The following is a 14,457-nucleotide window of genomic DNA, read 5'->3' as shown; positions in this document are numbered from 1 at the left end:
ATACTTGTTGAGCATAGCTTTGGAAACTTGCTTGTGCTCAAGGTGAAATAGAGTTCTTCTAGAGCAGCACAGAAGAGTAGCTCTGGGGAAGCGAGGGACCGTGGTCTGAAGTGTTATGACTGCATGCCTTATGTTCCCAATTCTGTACTCTTTTGATTCTTGCTTATTTGGTGGTGGCCATGATAATAGTATCTATCTTCCAGCAGTTTAATTTGAAATCTCTGAATGGAAGTGCCCATCAGGATCTTCAGAGTTTCCTAATGTTACAGCAGAGCCTGCTGTCCATCAATTAAAACACCCTATTCATGTTAACAAGTTTTATGACCTTTGGTGTGGGGAAAGTTGATCAGCTTTACAGCTGCAAATGTATACATGATAGTAGCTGATGGAAAACAATATTTGATATGATGCATAGCCTTGAATTTTAAATGTCTTCAGCCTTTAGATACTGCTGAAGTCCACATGGGAGCCTGGTAATTTGTTAGTTATTCCTGGTGAAAGTATATATACAGAAGTGATTCCTTAAGATGGCTTACTTTTTTTTTTTTTTTACAAAAAGCCTTTTAATGTTTTGTCATACAATTTCAAATATGGGGCTGTCTGCTCGTGAAAATGGGGGCAAATAAGGATCTTACCACATTAGCTGAACTGCAGTTTTTCTTACTCTTTGCAGGACCCCAAAGAATACTTGCCCTTCTTAAATACCCTCCGGAAAATGGAAACCAATTATCAGCGATATACAATAGACAGACACTTGAAGAGATACACAAAAGCTCTTGGGCATCTCAGCAAATGTGGTAGGTGTCCTGCACATGCAGAATCTTTAAGGAGAAATTCTGCAGTGGAACATTTCCATTTTGGAGAGACTTTGAGGGGAAATAGCTGAAGAAAGAGAAGGATTGCACAAGGTCATCTTTGCTCCTGGTAGTGCATGGTTAAGTTCTGCTACATGTTTTTTGTAGTGTAGCTTGGCGCAGGGAGAAAGGGGTGACAATGTTCACTACTCTGTGATCATAAAGCATAAGTCTTGTTTTGTTCCTGTTGTAGGTGACTTGTCCCCGGTTAATATTGCTGCAAAGTGGAGCAAACCTCAAGGAAATTAACACCTTGATTTTTGGTAGTAGAATAGGTGCTTTTGTGCTCTTCTACACAAGCACCTGGAGTTGCTTCTTAATGCAGTGAAGCCAGACTGGCTGGGAGCCATGAGAGCCATGTACTTTCTCTTCTGTTGCTACGAAAAATAAATTATTTCTGCAGGTCCTGAACACTTCCCTGAATTTCTGAACTTGGTGAAGGATCAGAGTCAGTATTGTGATGCCTTGAAGCTGTACCCCTCTAGCACTCAGGAGTACAAGGTGTGTAAACATGTGACACTGCAGTATGCAAGCTTTTTATTCTCTCACAGCTGTGTTTGCACATCCTCAACACCTTGAGTGAGAGCAGGAATGAGACAGCAGCTGCTTATGTTCGAGTTGTGCAGGTAATTTTATAAGTGGAGGACTGCTACTGATAGTGTTGATTTCTTATTTCTCTTCTGTCCCTTTCTTGCAGGATATCAGCAATGCGTATGGGGAGTACTTGATTCAGAAGCAGCTATATGAACAGGCTGCCTTGGTATTTGCTCGTGCTGGCATCTTTGCGAAAGCACTTGATGCTTTCCAGAGCAGTGGCAGCTGGCAGCAAGCTCTGTGCATGGCGTCACGGCTTGGTTACACAAAGGATAAGCTGTCCAGCCTGGCACGGGGCATGGCAGGTAGGCCTTGAGGAGATAGAAGTGTGCAGAGCAAAACTGACTGCTGTTATTTTTGGTTCATTTTGGTTTTTCGTAAAATTTAATGGAAACCTCAGTCTTCAGCAGCATTTTTCTTAAAGGGAGAACAAAGATCCCATGTTTCCCAAGTGTTTGTGTGATTGCACATCGCCTTTGTTTCTCAAAGGAACCAAAAGATGTTAGAGCTGAGCTGGTAGGCACCCAGGAGTTGCCAAGCTAGCTGTGGTCTTGGCTGCCCCATGCTGACTGCTTCTTGCACATTTTCCTTGCAACTGGTTGCTGAACTGCTATGCCAAATTGCCTCCTTGGTTAACCTCAGGGAATGGAGATTCTTTGAAGAGTCTGAAATGACTGAGGCCTCTAGACATCATTGACATACTGTGCCTAGTCACAGACCTTAAAGGCTATTGGGTAATTCAGAGCTGCATCTTCATGTTTTCTCCTTAAAGCCTGCTAGCAGCTAGGTACAGCTACATGCTGTCCTACTGCGGGAGAAGAAGGTAGCTGGTCTCAGAATTTGTGCTCACTAGGACATATCAGACTGCGTGTGTTGTGGACCTGGCATATATTTCAGCAAGAGAAATGGAGCGTCATCCTGACTTCTGCCTTACTCAGGCAGAGTTTATGAACGGCCTACTTACACAATGGCAATATGGCTCCTGGGAGTGTGGTCTTCCAGAGCAGTATTTTCTTTTTCTGTCACATAATGTAATTTGGATCCTTCATGTCTTGCCTTTAATGCTTTTTCTGGTTCCCCTCTTAAATCACAACTGTAGTTCAGCGAAATGAGCAGACAAAAGCTGCCTTGGATGAGATTGCTTTGCTTGGGTAATTTCTTATTTTTTTTTCTGGTGTTGTATATCACTTGCGCTCTCACATTGCATCCTAGCATATTAGCCAGTGCCAAAGTTAGTTCTGACTTTTGGGGAACTAGAAGCGCAGAATCCCACAAGCTTGATAGCTGCTGTCCATACCACAGAGAGCAGGCGGCAAAGTGCTCCCTGCAGATCACAAGGCTGTGATACACTGAAGCTCTTGAGAGATTTCCTTTTAACATCCTGGCCCCCTCCACTTAAGAGACTCTTCACTATTTCTGTCTCAGACTGGGGAGAAAATGTTCTCCAGCTGACTTTGAGGGACATGCGCCAGCAATTTCACAAGCAACTGGCTGATGATGTTGCAAGTTAATGAATTCCTTGCATCAGGCAGCCCTTCTTTTTACCAGGCACATTGAGTAAGTGTGTGAGCAGGTAGAAAGCGTCTCAGTGAGTCGAGTTTTCCTCTACTTTGTAGTTTTCTGGTGCAAAATCCAGCTGCTTCTGAAAAGCTAAACTCCATTTTTTCTTGTAGGAAAACTAGTTGAACAGAGAAAGTATGCAGAGGCAGCCATACTCCTGGAGCAGTACACTCAGGTAATGTAATCACCCTCCTGTCTGTGCCCCAGTAGTAACCCCTGTCAGAGAGATACGCCATCCGTGTTTTCTCTGTTCTCCTGGGCCACCTGTGACTCCATGCATGCTGACAGCAATACAGTCTGCATGGGGAGGGCAGAGCAGGTCCAGGTGATGCATTGAGCAGCGTGGGGATGAATGCTGTGTCCCTGAGTTTTTCCAGTCATGAAGCTGCCTCTGTTTTGGTATGAAAAGCTTTTGTCTCAGAGAGCTGAAGCCTGAGGGCCAGAGTAAGGAAGACAGAGTTCCAGAGGGATTTCCCCTCAGCATGGGAGAAACAGCATAATTTGCTTTGGGTTTTTTTATGTCAGCACTTCAAAGTACCTGGCACAGTGGTGTTTTCCTGTCCTGACTGTGATACTTCTGTGGAGAAACGTGCATCTGAATAGGTGCTACCTGAATGTGTATTACTAGCATCAGTAGCAGTACATGATTGCTCTTTCCTTCTAGGACTATGAAGAGGCTGTTCTTCTGCTCTTACAAGGGGCTCTCTGGGAAGAGGCTTTAAGACTGGTAGGACATTTCAGAGCACAAGAACCAGAGTGGAAATATTTCTTTAGAGTGCAAGAACAGAGGGATGGGATCTGGGTTAGATCCTTAAATAATACCTTGTTTCCTTTCCCTGCTCCAGATTCACAAGTATGGTAGACTGGATATCTTGGAGACCAATTTCAAACCTGCTATTCTGGAAGGTGAATCTGTGCAAGAATCTGAGAATTCTCTGTGCTGTAGAGGCTGAAGGAGGTCTTTACTGGGTCTGTGGGAAGTCACAGCACTCCAGTACTAGAAGCTGTATGAAAGGATGCTTTGATTCTGCCTAACTGATGCTGCCCAGTTAGCTGCATTTGACTCTACTCAATGCAGCTTGAAGCCCTGCAGTGTCATGGGCTCTTTTTAGCTTAGTCAAGCTCCTTTTGAGCTTTTCCAGACCTCACAGTCACAAGATGCAAAGGGGTCTGTGTCTGCCTGTCCATGAACAAGCAGGACAGTCCCTATTCAGAGCACATGTGGCAGCAGAGCTGTGGACTAAGAAAATGGCTAACCGTCCTGTAAGCTTTTATGAGTAGTTTTTGAAAAATTTGATTTGATGGCTGTATTCTCCCTTCCATCCAGGAAGGATGGTTGGTTACTATTGGTTGGCTTTCCTTTTCGTACTATGGGCAGTAGGCTTTATGTGTTGAGGGATTTTTTTTTTTCTTTAATTCAAACCTAATTAATGTAAAGGGATGTGGCCACAGAGCTTTCCGCTCTTCCTGTGTCAGAAACAGACTCTTGTTCTAGAAAATGCTTGTCTGGCAGGTTAATTCACTCTGCGTCCAGGTGCATCTTGTCTGGTGGGCTCCTGTATTACAAGCTTTGAATTTCCTTCCACTTGAGTCCTTTTGTGTGCTTTGCACCTGACTTCTGAGCTTGTTGAAGGACTGTGCTCCTTCAAACTTCATGTGTAAAAAAAAAAAAAAAAAATGCTTTTCTGGTTCTTTTGCACAAATGTTTCTGTTCTGATTTTCTTATTGAGCAGCTCAGAAAAGTCAGCTGATCTTCCTAGATTCTCAGAAAACAGCATTTCTTCACCATAAGAATCGCTTGCAAGTGGTCCGAGAGCTGAAGAAGAAGGCTTGTGAGACCCTGCAGGGTCGGTATTGAAATATTTATGACCTTCTTCTGCATAAGTAACCGTGATAATCTTTTGCTTTGTGCTTTCCATTTGCCCTGGTGGAGCTGTGCTCTTTTCTAGCTCCAGTGCTATCTACAACAGTAGAACAGCATTCTTCTCACCCCCTCCTCACCATACTTGGGCTATGATTGTTTGACCTTGCTCATTCTGTAAAGACAGCTTTATTTTCAGTGCTGTCTGTGTCACAGCTTTCATGGGATCCAAATGCACCTGAAAGCTCTTCAAAATGACATAGTATTGTCTCCACAGTGCCAGCTTGGCTGGGTCAGACAGTGTTCCGAATGTCCTTTGTTCTGAGTACCTACTAGGCATATTCACCTGCCAGCTCACACAGGCTCAGGGAAGTTTTCTGAAAGCAGAATGCTTTGTCCTGGTCCAGATTTGCTACACTGCGATTGTCATCCCTCTGATTGTGCTGCTTAATATCACAATCCCCACCAGGGCAGAGGAGCAGTGTTCTCTCAATTCCTGTTTCTTCTCATGTGCTGGCTTAGTGGGGTTGAGAGCTGTAAGGCTCTGAAACACTAACAGGTAGAATGAATCTGCCCAAGCTGCTTCTCCAACAAGCTACATAGATTACTCTGAGAGAAAGCTTGGAATAACTGTGACCTTCTTCCATACTGTGACAGTTGTTAACATGTTTTGCAGATTACGAAATGCAAAATTGCCCAGAATTGGATCTTTTCTCTGAAACCAGCAGTGTTGTGACAGCCAGCGACATGAACAGCAAATATTCACACAGCAGTTCAAGAATATCAGCGTAGGTATCTGCCTCCAAATTAGGTAGTGGCTGCCCTGGCATCAGCATTTGGGAGGGCAGCTTGCTCATGCTTGGCATGCTCCTCCTCGCAGCTGTGCATGCCTTGAAGCTGCTTTAATTACAGGCATTTCATGGTTATTTTAACTCTTATTGGGAGGGAGAGAGCAGAAAATGCCAGAAGCTACTAGTGCAATAGGAACTGAGTGCCCAGCAGAGGAGCTGTGAACACAGACTCTGGGCAGGAGCTGGCTCTGTGGGTATCAGGTGTGTTGCCAGAATAGCTGGCTGTAGGAGGCTTGACACAGAATATGGGCAGAGCCCCTCAAACATTAACAGCTTGTGTGCATGGCTTGTTCTCTTTGTCCTAGGTTCTGCAACTGATGGGTGGGGATTGCTACTAAATCTCATACCGGTGTCTTCCCACAGCAGGCATTTGTGCTGCTTTTGAGTGCTCTTAAGAATGTGAGCTGCAGTGTGGGGTGGGGTGTGTTAGAGGCCAGTGTAGTCTGTGGGACTGCTTCTGAATTCCCTAGCTGAAATGTGGAAAAATACCATTGTTGGGAAAAGTGTGGACTTTTTAGGGCACTTTCTGTGGCCCAGATGAAAAGAGGAAGATAATACAACCTTAGTATTTGGCATACCTGTGTCATAGTGTGCCGGTCATTTTGTGATGTTATGCAACTAGTACTGGCCTATGATTAGAGGTTGTTTTCCTGTCATAACGGGCAGGAGCTGAGCTGTATTAGTGCACAGTTTTGGAAATAGCAGAAATGAAAATGTGCACAGGCAAGCACAGACACTGGTACCAGATTGTTTCAAGTGGAGCTCAGGTTTGTCTAATGGTGACTACTGCCAAACAATTTACCCTACTTTGTGCTTAGAGCAATGCTTCAACCTTGCAGGAACACAGAGCACTCCTTTTTGTAGTAGAGAAACAGCCCAACTACTGACTTGTGTTTCAGACCACAAAGGATGTTGGATGAGTAGCATTGAAAACATTGACACAAAGATACATAAGCCTACATGCAGTCCCCTCACTGGAGAGAGTAAGGACTTGTGTACAAGTTTCATGCACACTGTTGATGTTCCTTCAGACTTACCCTGTTATAACTAATTCTGTTGTGCATACTATAATTAAGCATCCTCCTTTTCAGGCGATCCTCAAAGAACCGGCGCAAGGCTGAGCGCAAGAGATACAGCTTGAAGGAGGGGAGTCCTTTTGAAGATATGGCCCTTCTGGAAGTCCTGGGAGAAAATGTTCGTGCTGTTGAGACCATGAAGGGTAGGACACTTGATCTTAATCCACTCCGCAGCTTTTGAGGACAGCTGAGGCAGTATGCCCCCTTCTGTTCTTAATGGATATGTATGCTGGGGAGAGAAGCTGCCTGGTCCATAAGACCATCTCTGTTGGACCTTGATTTAGTTCATCTGGCTCTGTGCCTGGAAGAACACGTAATAGTGTGAGTTTTCCACATCTGAAGTTTGTCAGCAGAGAAGTGAGGCCTTGTCAAGTGATGTGACAGATTTGTCCCACATCTGTAATCAGGCACTGTAGGGCCTGGGTAGGGACAGAACAAATTCTGATTTGCTGCTCCCCTTCCTGCACTCTGATACCAGAGAAATACAGCTGTTTATTTAGCATACCTGTGTTAACTGCTATTAGTTGTGCTTCTGTTCCCTTCTGCAGGAGACATACACATCCTTCTGAAGCAGCTTGTGCTGTTTGGTTATGATGAGCAAGCTGGGGCACTACAGCAAGTCCTGGAAGAGGTTTTGCAGTTGATGGAGACCTCGATCCCAGAAGTCTGGACTCCAGACCTGCAGCAGAGTTCTGTCAACCCGGTCTGTGCTCACCCACAATACCCATCATGACTGCTATACAATACCAAGTATTTAGCAGTATCTTCCATTCTCCAGCAAAGAGTCTGGAATCCTTGCCTGGCTTTCCAGATCTGCTTTTTTTCTGTAGAGGTCAAAAAGATACTCTGTGCAGTACCTGCCAAGTCAGTACACTCTAGGTGTGTACAACAGGCATAGCCTGCTGTGTCTCTTGTACTGAATGTCACGTTGGACATGATGAGGTCTCGTAAGGCTTGTGTTACCTTGTCATAGTGGTGACTTCTTTTCCTAAGCTCTATCTTCAGCAATTTGTAGAACATAGGAACACTGTTTTCTTTTTTAGGCATGATGGTTTAAGTGTTAGCATAGCTTTTATGTACTGGAGTAGTTAGTGGTTGTCTGACCTATGGTGTAAAGTGAAAAGCTACCAGACTGGTCTTTTTAGTCTGAACCAGTATATCATAAGGAGTATACTGCAAAAAGAAGGGTTATGTCAGGCTTCTAAGCTTCAGCTTAATGCAGAATAAGGAAATCACAAGGGCTGCACTTCGTTCCTTTCCAAAGCAAAAGTCTTTATTTCTAATAAGTAGTTTCTGAGCATTTATGGTGAACACAAGATATTCCCCAGTATCTTCTCCCTAACTACTAGTTAGCGAGACTCATAAAGACAGATTAAAACTGTTTTATGTGACAGGGAGCTGAGAGTCTCAAATGAACTTTAAATATTGCTGGCACTGTAATGAAAGAAGTCATGCCAAGTAATGACACTTACAGTGGTGTGAAGAAGTAGGTGCTGGGGTAAGGGTTCTGTGTCCTGAGAAGCTGTGCAAAAGCAGTAGTCTCTTTCTGCCTCTGTGATAACTTTTCTGAGACATTAGTGGGCTTTGATTGCATATTCTTGGTCACTTTGGACTGTGAGTTTCCTGTAGGCAGCTACTTCTGCTTTTGGAGACTAACAGCAGAGTTTATAGGTGTCCCTGCTCTTAGCCTTGCTTTGTGCAGGCTGGAACATGGGTATTGCTTCTTCATACAGGTCCTGGGACCCAATTCAACTGCAAACAGCATTATGGCTGCCTATCAGCAGAAGAGGATGATGACTCCTGTTGTACAAGGTTAGTTGAGGCTCTGAGTGAGATGTGGGTGTGAAATGTCAGTGAGGTCAGTGGGCTTTGAGGCTCTGCAATCATTGCTGCCTGTCAACATGTAGCATTTATTCAGTTTTAGGAGTTTATTGCTTTTCTTTATGGTGTACCCTCCCACCCTGTGGCAAGTCAGCAGCCTTCTTAATAAGGTTTTATTTGCTCTGAAATCCTGTGCTAAAACCACCATCTGAATTGTACTCCTGGCTTCCTGTGTGTGTAGCGTCTGTATGTTGTGAGGGAATTGGAAGTCTGATTTCTTAGGGAATATGTTAGATGATTCTGCTTGTAACTTACCTGCTGAATTTTTCTCTCTGGCTTTGGCAGCCAGGCCAGGCTACAGTCTGTCATGGTGCTTTGCTGTCCTGAAGTCCTCGCAGCTAATACAAACTTAGGGCTGAGAGACCTAGCAAGGGCTGGTCCCATCTCCTCTCTATCTTCCCTCTTCCCCACTAGTCCTCCAGTCTCTTCCCTACTAGTCCTGGCACTGCCTGGAGAAATCCTCTTATAAACCTCTAGATGCAGCCTGCCTATTGCCATTTGCCAGGGCTGGCACCAGAGAAAACCTTATGCCTCTTATTCACACTTACCAGAGCCAGCTAGCTGTTGTGTATGATGTCCCAGTTATTGGTGAACGAACGGAGTTCTGCTTTATGCCATTGATTGTTGCCTCCTCGTTCTGAACACTTAATGGAGAGGAGACTTGATTTGCCCCAGAGATTTATTTCTGTAAGCAGTTCTGCTGGGGGCACTCTTCTGTCCAGGCTGGGGATCAGTCACTAAAGGGAAGTGTTACATGTTAGAGACTTCATAGTGTCCTTTGAGGTAAAGAAAAGTAAACTTTGTTGACAGCTCCTGAGGAAACGATACTGTTATGCTCTGTTCTGACACTTGTCCTATTTGCCTTTCAGATCCAGAATTACTTATTCCACCAAAACTCAGTAAAAATCTACAGTGGAAATTGCATCTTCTCCAGTAACTAAAAGCTGGAATCCCAGGGGACTCTGAACTGTAACTTCTCATATAATTTCATTATATCTTGACAGAAACCATTGTTGTCCTGGCGTTTCTAATACACTGTTCTTAGGGCTATGCAAGTGAGGGGTCCCTCTACCTGATATAACTGTGACGTGTATGGCATCACACGAATGGGGACAGCCACTCATGTCCCACTGCAGAGGTGGTTTGTGAGGTTGGGGAGTAACAGGGTGTGCAGCTCTGAATGCTGCTGGCTGAATCCAGCATCTCCCACCACTGTTCCCTCCCTTCTGGATGAAGCAACCCCACCAGTGTTGGATGGGCTGTTTTCTCTGCCTTTGCTCCCTCCTGCCATGATGACAGGTCACATTTTAAGCAATTTGGCCTGGTTTAGAGATCTCACCAGTAAGTATGTACCAATAGCAAATTGTTGTAGTTGCTAAACAGATGAGTTGTGTTTTCTCTGTTGAAGCTTGATGCTGGTAATACCTAACACTAGATTTTCATCAGAATCGCTTTGTTACGTCAGAGTGAACCCTGCAGTACCAACAGCTGTTACTGTCCCAAAAGTGTGCCTCTTTGCACTGGGGAGATCTTGGGTAGAGGAAAACATGAATAAAAGCAAGGGGGGGGGGATGTCAGTGTCACAGACTGCTGGGTAATACTACCCTAATTATCGGAGTTTAAAGAAGATAAGCTAATGCTGCTCCATGGCACTGACAGATCAGCAGCTCTACCCTGATTATGCTGTTCGCTATTGCAGAACTGTTTCAGCTGGAAACTGCTCTAACCTCATACCTGAGAATTAGGTTTTACTCCAGCATACTTCTGCGATCTGTCTCGAGAAGTAACAGCAGCAGTCCTGGGAGCAGGGGAAGGGGACAAGACTGGAAACCCTTTCAGGGGTAGCAGCCCCTCTTTCCCTCAGTTAATTTTGGCCTGGCAGCTGCTGTGTTCAATGCAAGCCTTTTCAGTTAGGTGCTGTGGAAAAATGCCAAGACAAACAAGGTGCTTCCTGGCTGTTGGAGATACCTAATGACACAGCAATGGGCTGTGATCTTACTGCACGGCATTACTATGTGTCTGGTGCTTCAGATCATTGTTTTTGTGCTGCAAGAACTCCATCACATTTGGATAGCCATATGGGCTTGTGCTCTATGTGCTATGCTGGCATGGGGTTGTTGGGAGTAGAGGGGTAAAACAATCCTTTGTCAGTGTTGCATGAAGCATTGAGGTGGTCTTATTTCCAGCTGTTCCAAGTTATGTGGCCTGTTCTGGGTGGTGTGGCGGTGGCTTAAGCCTGTTGTCAGGTACTGTGACTAGGCTGGAAAGAGATTCTCCAAGAGTAAAGGCTTGAGATGGCAAAACAGATGAAAGGCTGCACAGGGTAGGAGTGTTTTACTGGATCTGGGTCTTCAAAATGGTAGCAGAACATAGTCCAAGATGAAATACAGAAGCCATCTTTCAGATCTGGAGAAAGGAGTGATGAAGACTGCAGTCCTTTGCAGGGTATGGAGGGCTCTGGCCCTGCAGTTGAAATGCGACACCCAACACCACTAATTCCTGACATTCCTAAATCCGATGCCAGGAAACGCTGAGGTCTTGAGCAGCCTAATATATTGTCTAGAAAGAGATCCCTCTTTAAAGAACCCAAGAAAAGGTAAAACTACTGCTGGCTTACTGAGAATTCATGCTTGTGCCTAAACACAGCAGTTCCTTTAATGTATGTATATGGGGTTTTCTGTTTTTCCATCATCGTGATGGTCAAAACTAAGACCCTCTGGTCTTAGACATGTTTTCCTGTTCTGCCATGAAGGCAAAATTACTTTAAATCTGCCATCCAGGTGGAAGACCAGTCTCCTAAATCATTCATCTGGTAATTCATCACTGAAGTCCATTGTCTACCCCTACCCCACTACCTCCTGAGTGAATTTTGACTAAGGAGCAGCAGAGCTGGAAGAAACACCTAGTGTCTGTGAGCCTCCAGGGGGGATGTCCTGGTTTCTACTTCTGCTGTTGTGAACCTTAGCTTCTTTTCTGCAGCAGCCAGCAGTCTGCTTTCCATTGATTTCTACTAGGATGCTCTTTTGCTTTCTTAATGATGCACGTCATCTTGAAATATATTCTGCCTTACCTGCTGTCTTTACAGCCATACTGAATTTGCTCTTCTGAGTTCTGTGGATGCTCTTATAAATGGATGTAGTTACCAGGAATTGAAGTAAACTATTAATGCAGAAATATGGAGTTAGCTTAAGAAATGTCCCAATTTCTGAGCAAATGTGGTGGTATGGAAGCCTGATCCTCTCGTTAGAGTAGAAGTTTGTCACCTGTCTGCTGTCTAGCTTCATTAAATACAAAAGGAAAAAACCTGTTTCAGGCACACAGTATCACAAAAATAATACAGCTGTAGCAGAAATCTCTTAATTATAGCAAGGGGATGGAAGGGAGGTGCTCTTGAATTGATTCAGGTACCCTTTGTCAACACCAGTCTTTCTAAGGCACCCACTGCCTTCCTCAGAAGCACTTCTTAAAAATGCAGGAAGGACCATGTTCTTCATATTCACTTCTGTAAACCCAGAGCTCCTGGAAAGAGTGGAGTGAGGCCAGAATAGACCCACCAATCCAGACAGAAGACTTTCTCTGAGGGGATGCAGCTGTGGTGAGGTTGTCATTGGGGCACAGCCTGGCCAGTTCCACCTGGAAGCGGTCAGCAAAGCCCTCCATCATAGTGCTGCCCCCGCACAGCAGGATATTCCCCATCATTTTTTTGTTGACAACAGCATCACACTTCTTGAGACAGGTGAGCGTCAGCTGCAAAAGCCCTGGCTGCTGTGAGCCGAGTAAGGCTGGTTTGAAGAGCGCTTCAGCACAAAGGAATCTCTCCTTGCCTACAGTGACAAGGTGTCCATCCGGCAGCTCGTAATCCATTTGTTGTTTCTGAACAAGCAAACTCAAGTCCTGTGTGAGGTCCATAGAAGTGTAACAACACTTCTCCTTGAGATCCTGTACAATGTTTAGCTGGTGTTCTGTGAATGCATTTCCAGACTCATTTAGTAACTGCATGAGATAACGTGTGATGTCCAAGCCAGCATAATCTACTCTCCCAGTGATGCTACGTATAACATAACCTTCATAGATGGGAACCACATGTGAAGCACCATGGCCACTTTCCACCACAAGGGCTGAGGTTTTTCCGTAAGAGTACATGGCTAAACAGGACTGGTACGCAATGTGGATGGCAGGCATGTGAAATCCTTCAAACATCATCTCAGCATATCTCTCCTTGTCAGTGGTGGAACACAGGGGAGGCACTGACACCAGAACAGCATGGTCCTCTGGCTGAATCTTCATCTCTGTCTCATAAATACACTCCAACGTATCTTGGACGCAGTTCCAGTCCACCACTATGCCATGTCTTACTGGGTTGATGGGTGCTAAAGTTATGTTGCTATTCTGAAGCTTTCTTCCAAGAGAGGTTTCTTTTTGAAAGCTCCCAGTCTCCTGTATGGGCTTACCAACTGTAGATGAAACAATGTAGGAAGGCCATGGGTCCCCTGCAAAGCCACACTTGAAGTAGCCTGTGCCAATGTCTATGACTACTGCTTTAGTTTCCTTCATTGCCTCAAGCCTGCCCTGGGTGGTGGGCACGTGGCTGTCTCTTAGAGGCTTCAAAGGGCTTGCATCTGCTGCTGCTGTTCCTGTAGACCTTTCCTGTACAGCTGTGACCACATACAGTGAGTGCTGGACTTGCTTCTTGGTAGCATTGCCCTGCAACCACCCCACCTCAGGTCAGCACAAGCAGCAGATGCATGCCTGGAGCCCTGGTGGCAGTGATTCTGCTGATGCCACGGACTTATGACATCACACATAGGTTTGCCCCTCAGAAACAGGTGCTCCACCTGCAAGTGTGCGACAATTGTGACTTAAGACAGCTGCACACCCTTTCTATATAGATGGATGCAGGTGTTTGTGCTTCACTTTGGTCTGCTCTGAGACGTACTAAAAAAAGACACTGACCCAGATGTGATGAGCCGTGGGGCACAGTGTGTTTAAGTGTGAAGCAGTGTGGCTTTCTTTTCTGGCCTGCATCTGCCATGTGAGGAAGACCACGGTTCTCCAGCATTAGCAGCTGTTCTTGGTCCAGTATAGTTCCTGTTGCTAAGCGTTGGCACTACTTCACCTCTGGGGCCAAGTGAAGCCCTGGTCTGTGTCAAGAGTGAATTCCTAGACTGGCTGTGCTTTTGTCGTTGTTTCTCTTTTTTAAATTTTGCTTTCTAAATTAAGGCATAATATTACTGATGTCAGTAAAAACTAGTGTGACTGCTGTTTGAAATTAGGCCACAGCCAACCCCCCACCCTTACTGTCCCCCATTCCACCACAGGAACATCTCTGTTCTTTTCCAGCAAGAGATCACTGTTTGCCCTGTCAGAGTGTGTGTAATAACAAGCTGCTGCATGGGGACACAGAAGAAGAGTTCACCCTGTCCCCACAGAATATGTTATCAGGAGTTATGAACAGCATTTTAGTTGTGTAACAAAAGCTCTGTGTGCTCTTTTACTGAAAGCCATTTCACCCAGAGGGCATCCTAACAAGTCAAAGCCGGGCTTAGAATGAAATTGAACTCTACAAACCAGTTCCGGACCCAGAAACAGATTTTTATTACTACTGCTCTGCTGCCTGTCTGGGAGTTCATATCTTGAGGACAATCAAATGATAGAAGCTCACCAAAATCCCAATGTGGAGAAATAGGGCAGCATTAAACCACACAATTTCTGTACCAACTGTGACATACACAGCCAAGCAACTGCAAACCTTGACAGTTTATTACTCTGGGGAGCAGTAA

General features: G+C 45.0%; 2 protein-coding genes across 5 annotated transcripts in view; one reads left to right on the top strand and one right to left on the bottom strand.

Annotated features, from left to right (window-relative positions):
- Positions 1 to 10,826, top strand: part of ELP1 (elongator acetyltransferase complex subunit 1) — a 32,815-nt gene extending 21,989 nt beyond the window's left edge. For 2 of the 4 annotated variants that reach the window (XM_075021844.1, XM_075021843.1), the window contains 12 exons: positions 674 to 797; positions 1,258 to 1,355; positions 1,552 to 1,753; positions 3,122 to 3,183; positions 3,673 to 3,735; positions 3,854 to 3,914; positions 4,742 to 4,855; positions 5,546 to 5,657; positions 6,812 to 6,939; positions 7,345 to 7,499; positions 8,530 to 8,608; positions 9,547 to 10,826. In XM_075021844.1, the coding sequence (XP_074877945.1) occupies positions 674 to 797; positions 1,258 to 1,355; positions 1,552 to 1,753; positions 3,122 to 3,183; positions 3,673 to 3,735; positions 3,854 to 3,914; positions 4,742 to 4,855; positions 5,546 to 5,657; positions 6,812 to 6,939; positions 7,345 to 7,499; positions 8,530 to 8,608; positions 9,547 to 9,614 (1,266 nt within the window). In that variant the 3' untranslated portion in view covers positions 9,615 to 10,826. The remainder of the gene's footprint in view (positions 1 to 673; positions 798 to 1,257; positions 1,356 to 1,551; positions 1,754 to 3,121; positions 3,184 to 3,672; positions 3,736 to 3,853; positions 3,915 to 4,741; positions 4,856 to 5,545; positions 5,658 to 6,811; positions 6,940 to 7,344; positions 7,500 to 8,529; positions 8,609 to 9,546) is intronic. The other 2 variants (XM_075021845.1, XM_075021846.1) reach the window with 1 other exon arrangement.
- Positions 10,827 to 11,938: 1,112 nt separating this feature from the next.
- LOC142027513 (actin-like protein 7A) lies at positions 11,939 to 13,301 on the bottom strand. The gene has a single exon (XM_075021852.1). It carries the CDS (start codon positions 13,229 to 13,231, stop codon positions 12,128 to 12,130), a length of 1,104 nt encoding a protein of 367 aa, XP_074877953.1. The 5' UTR covers positions 13,232 to 13,301; the 3' UTR covers positions 11,939 to 12,127.
- Positions 13,302 to 14,457: the final 1,156 nt, after the last annotated feature.

The sequence above is a fragment of the Buteo buteo genome, chromosome Z, assembly GCF_964188355.1.
Source record: "Buteo buteo chromosome Z, bButBut1.hap1.1, whole genome shotgun sequence".
Taxonomy (NCBI): domain Eukaryota; kingdom Metazoa; phylum Chordata; class Aves; order Accipitriformes; family Accipitridae; genus Buteo; species Buteo buteo.
This window is presented reverse-complemented; position numbering and strand designations above follow the sequence as displayed.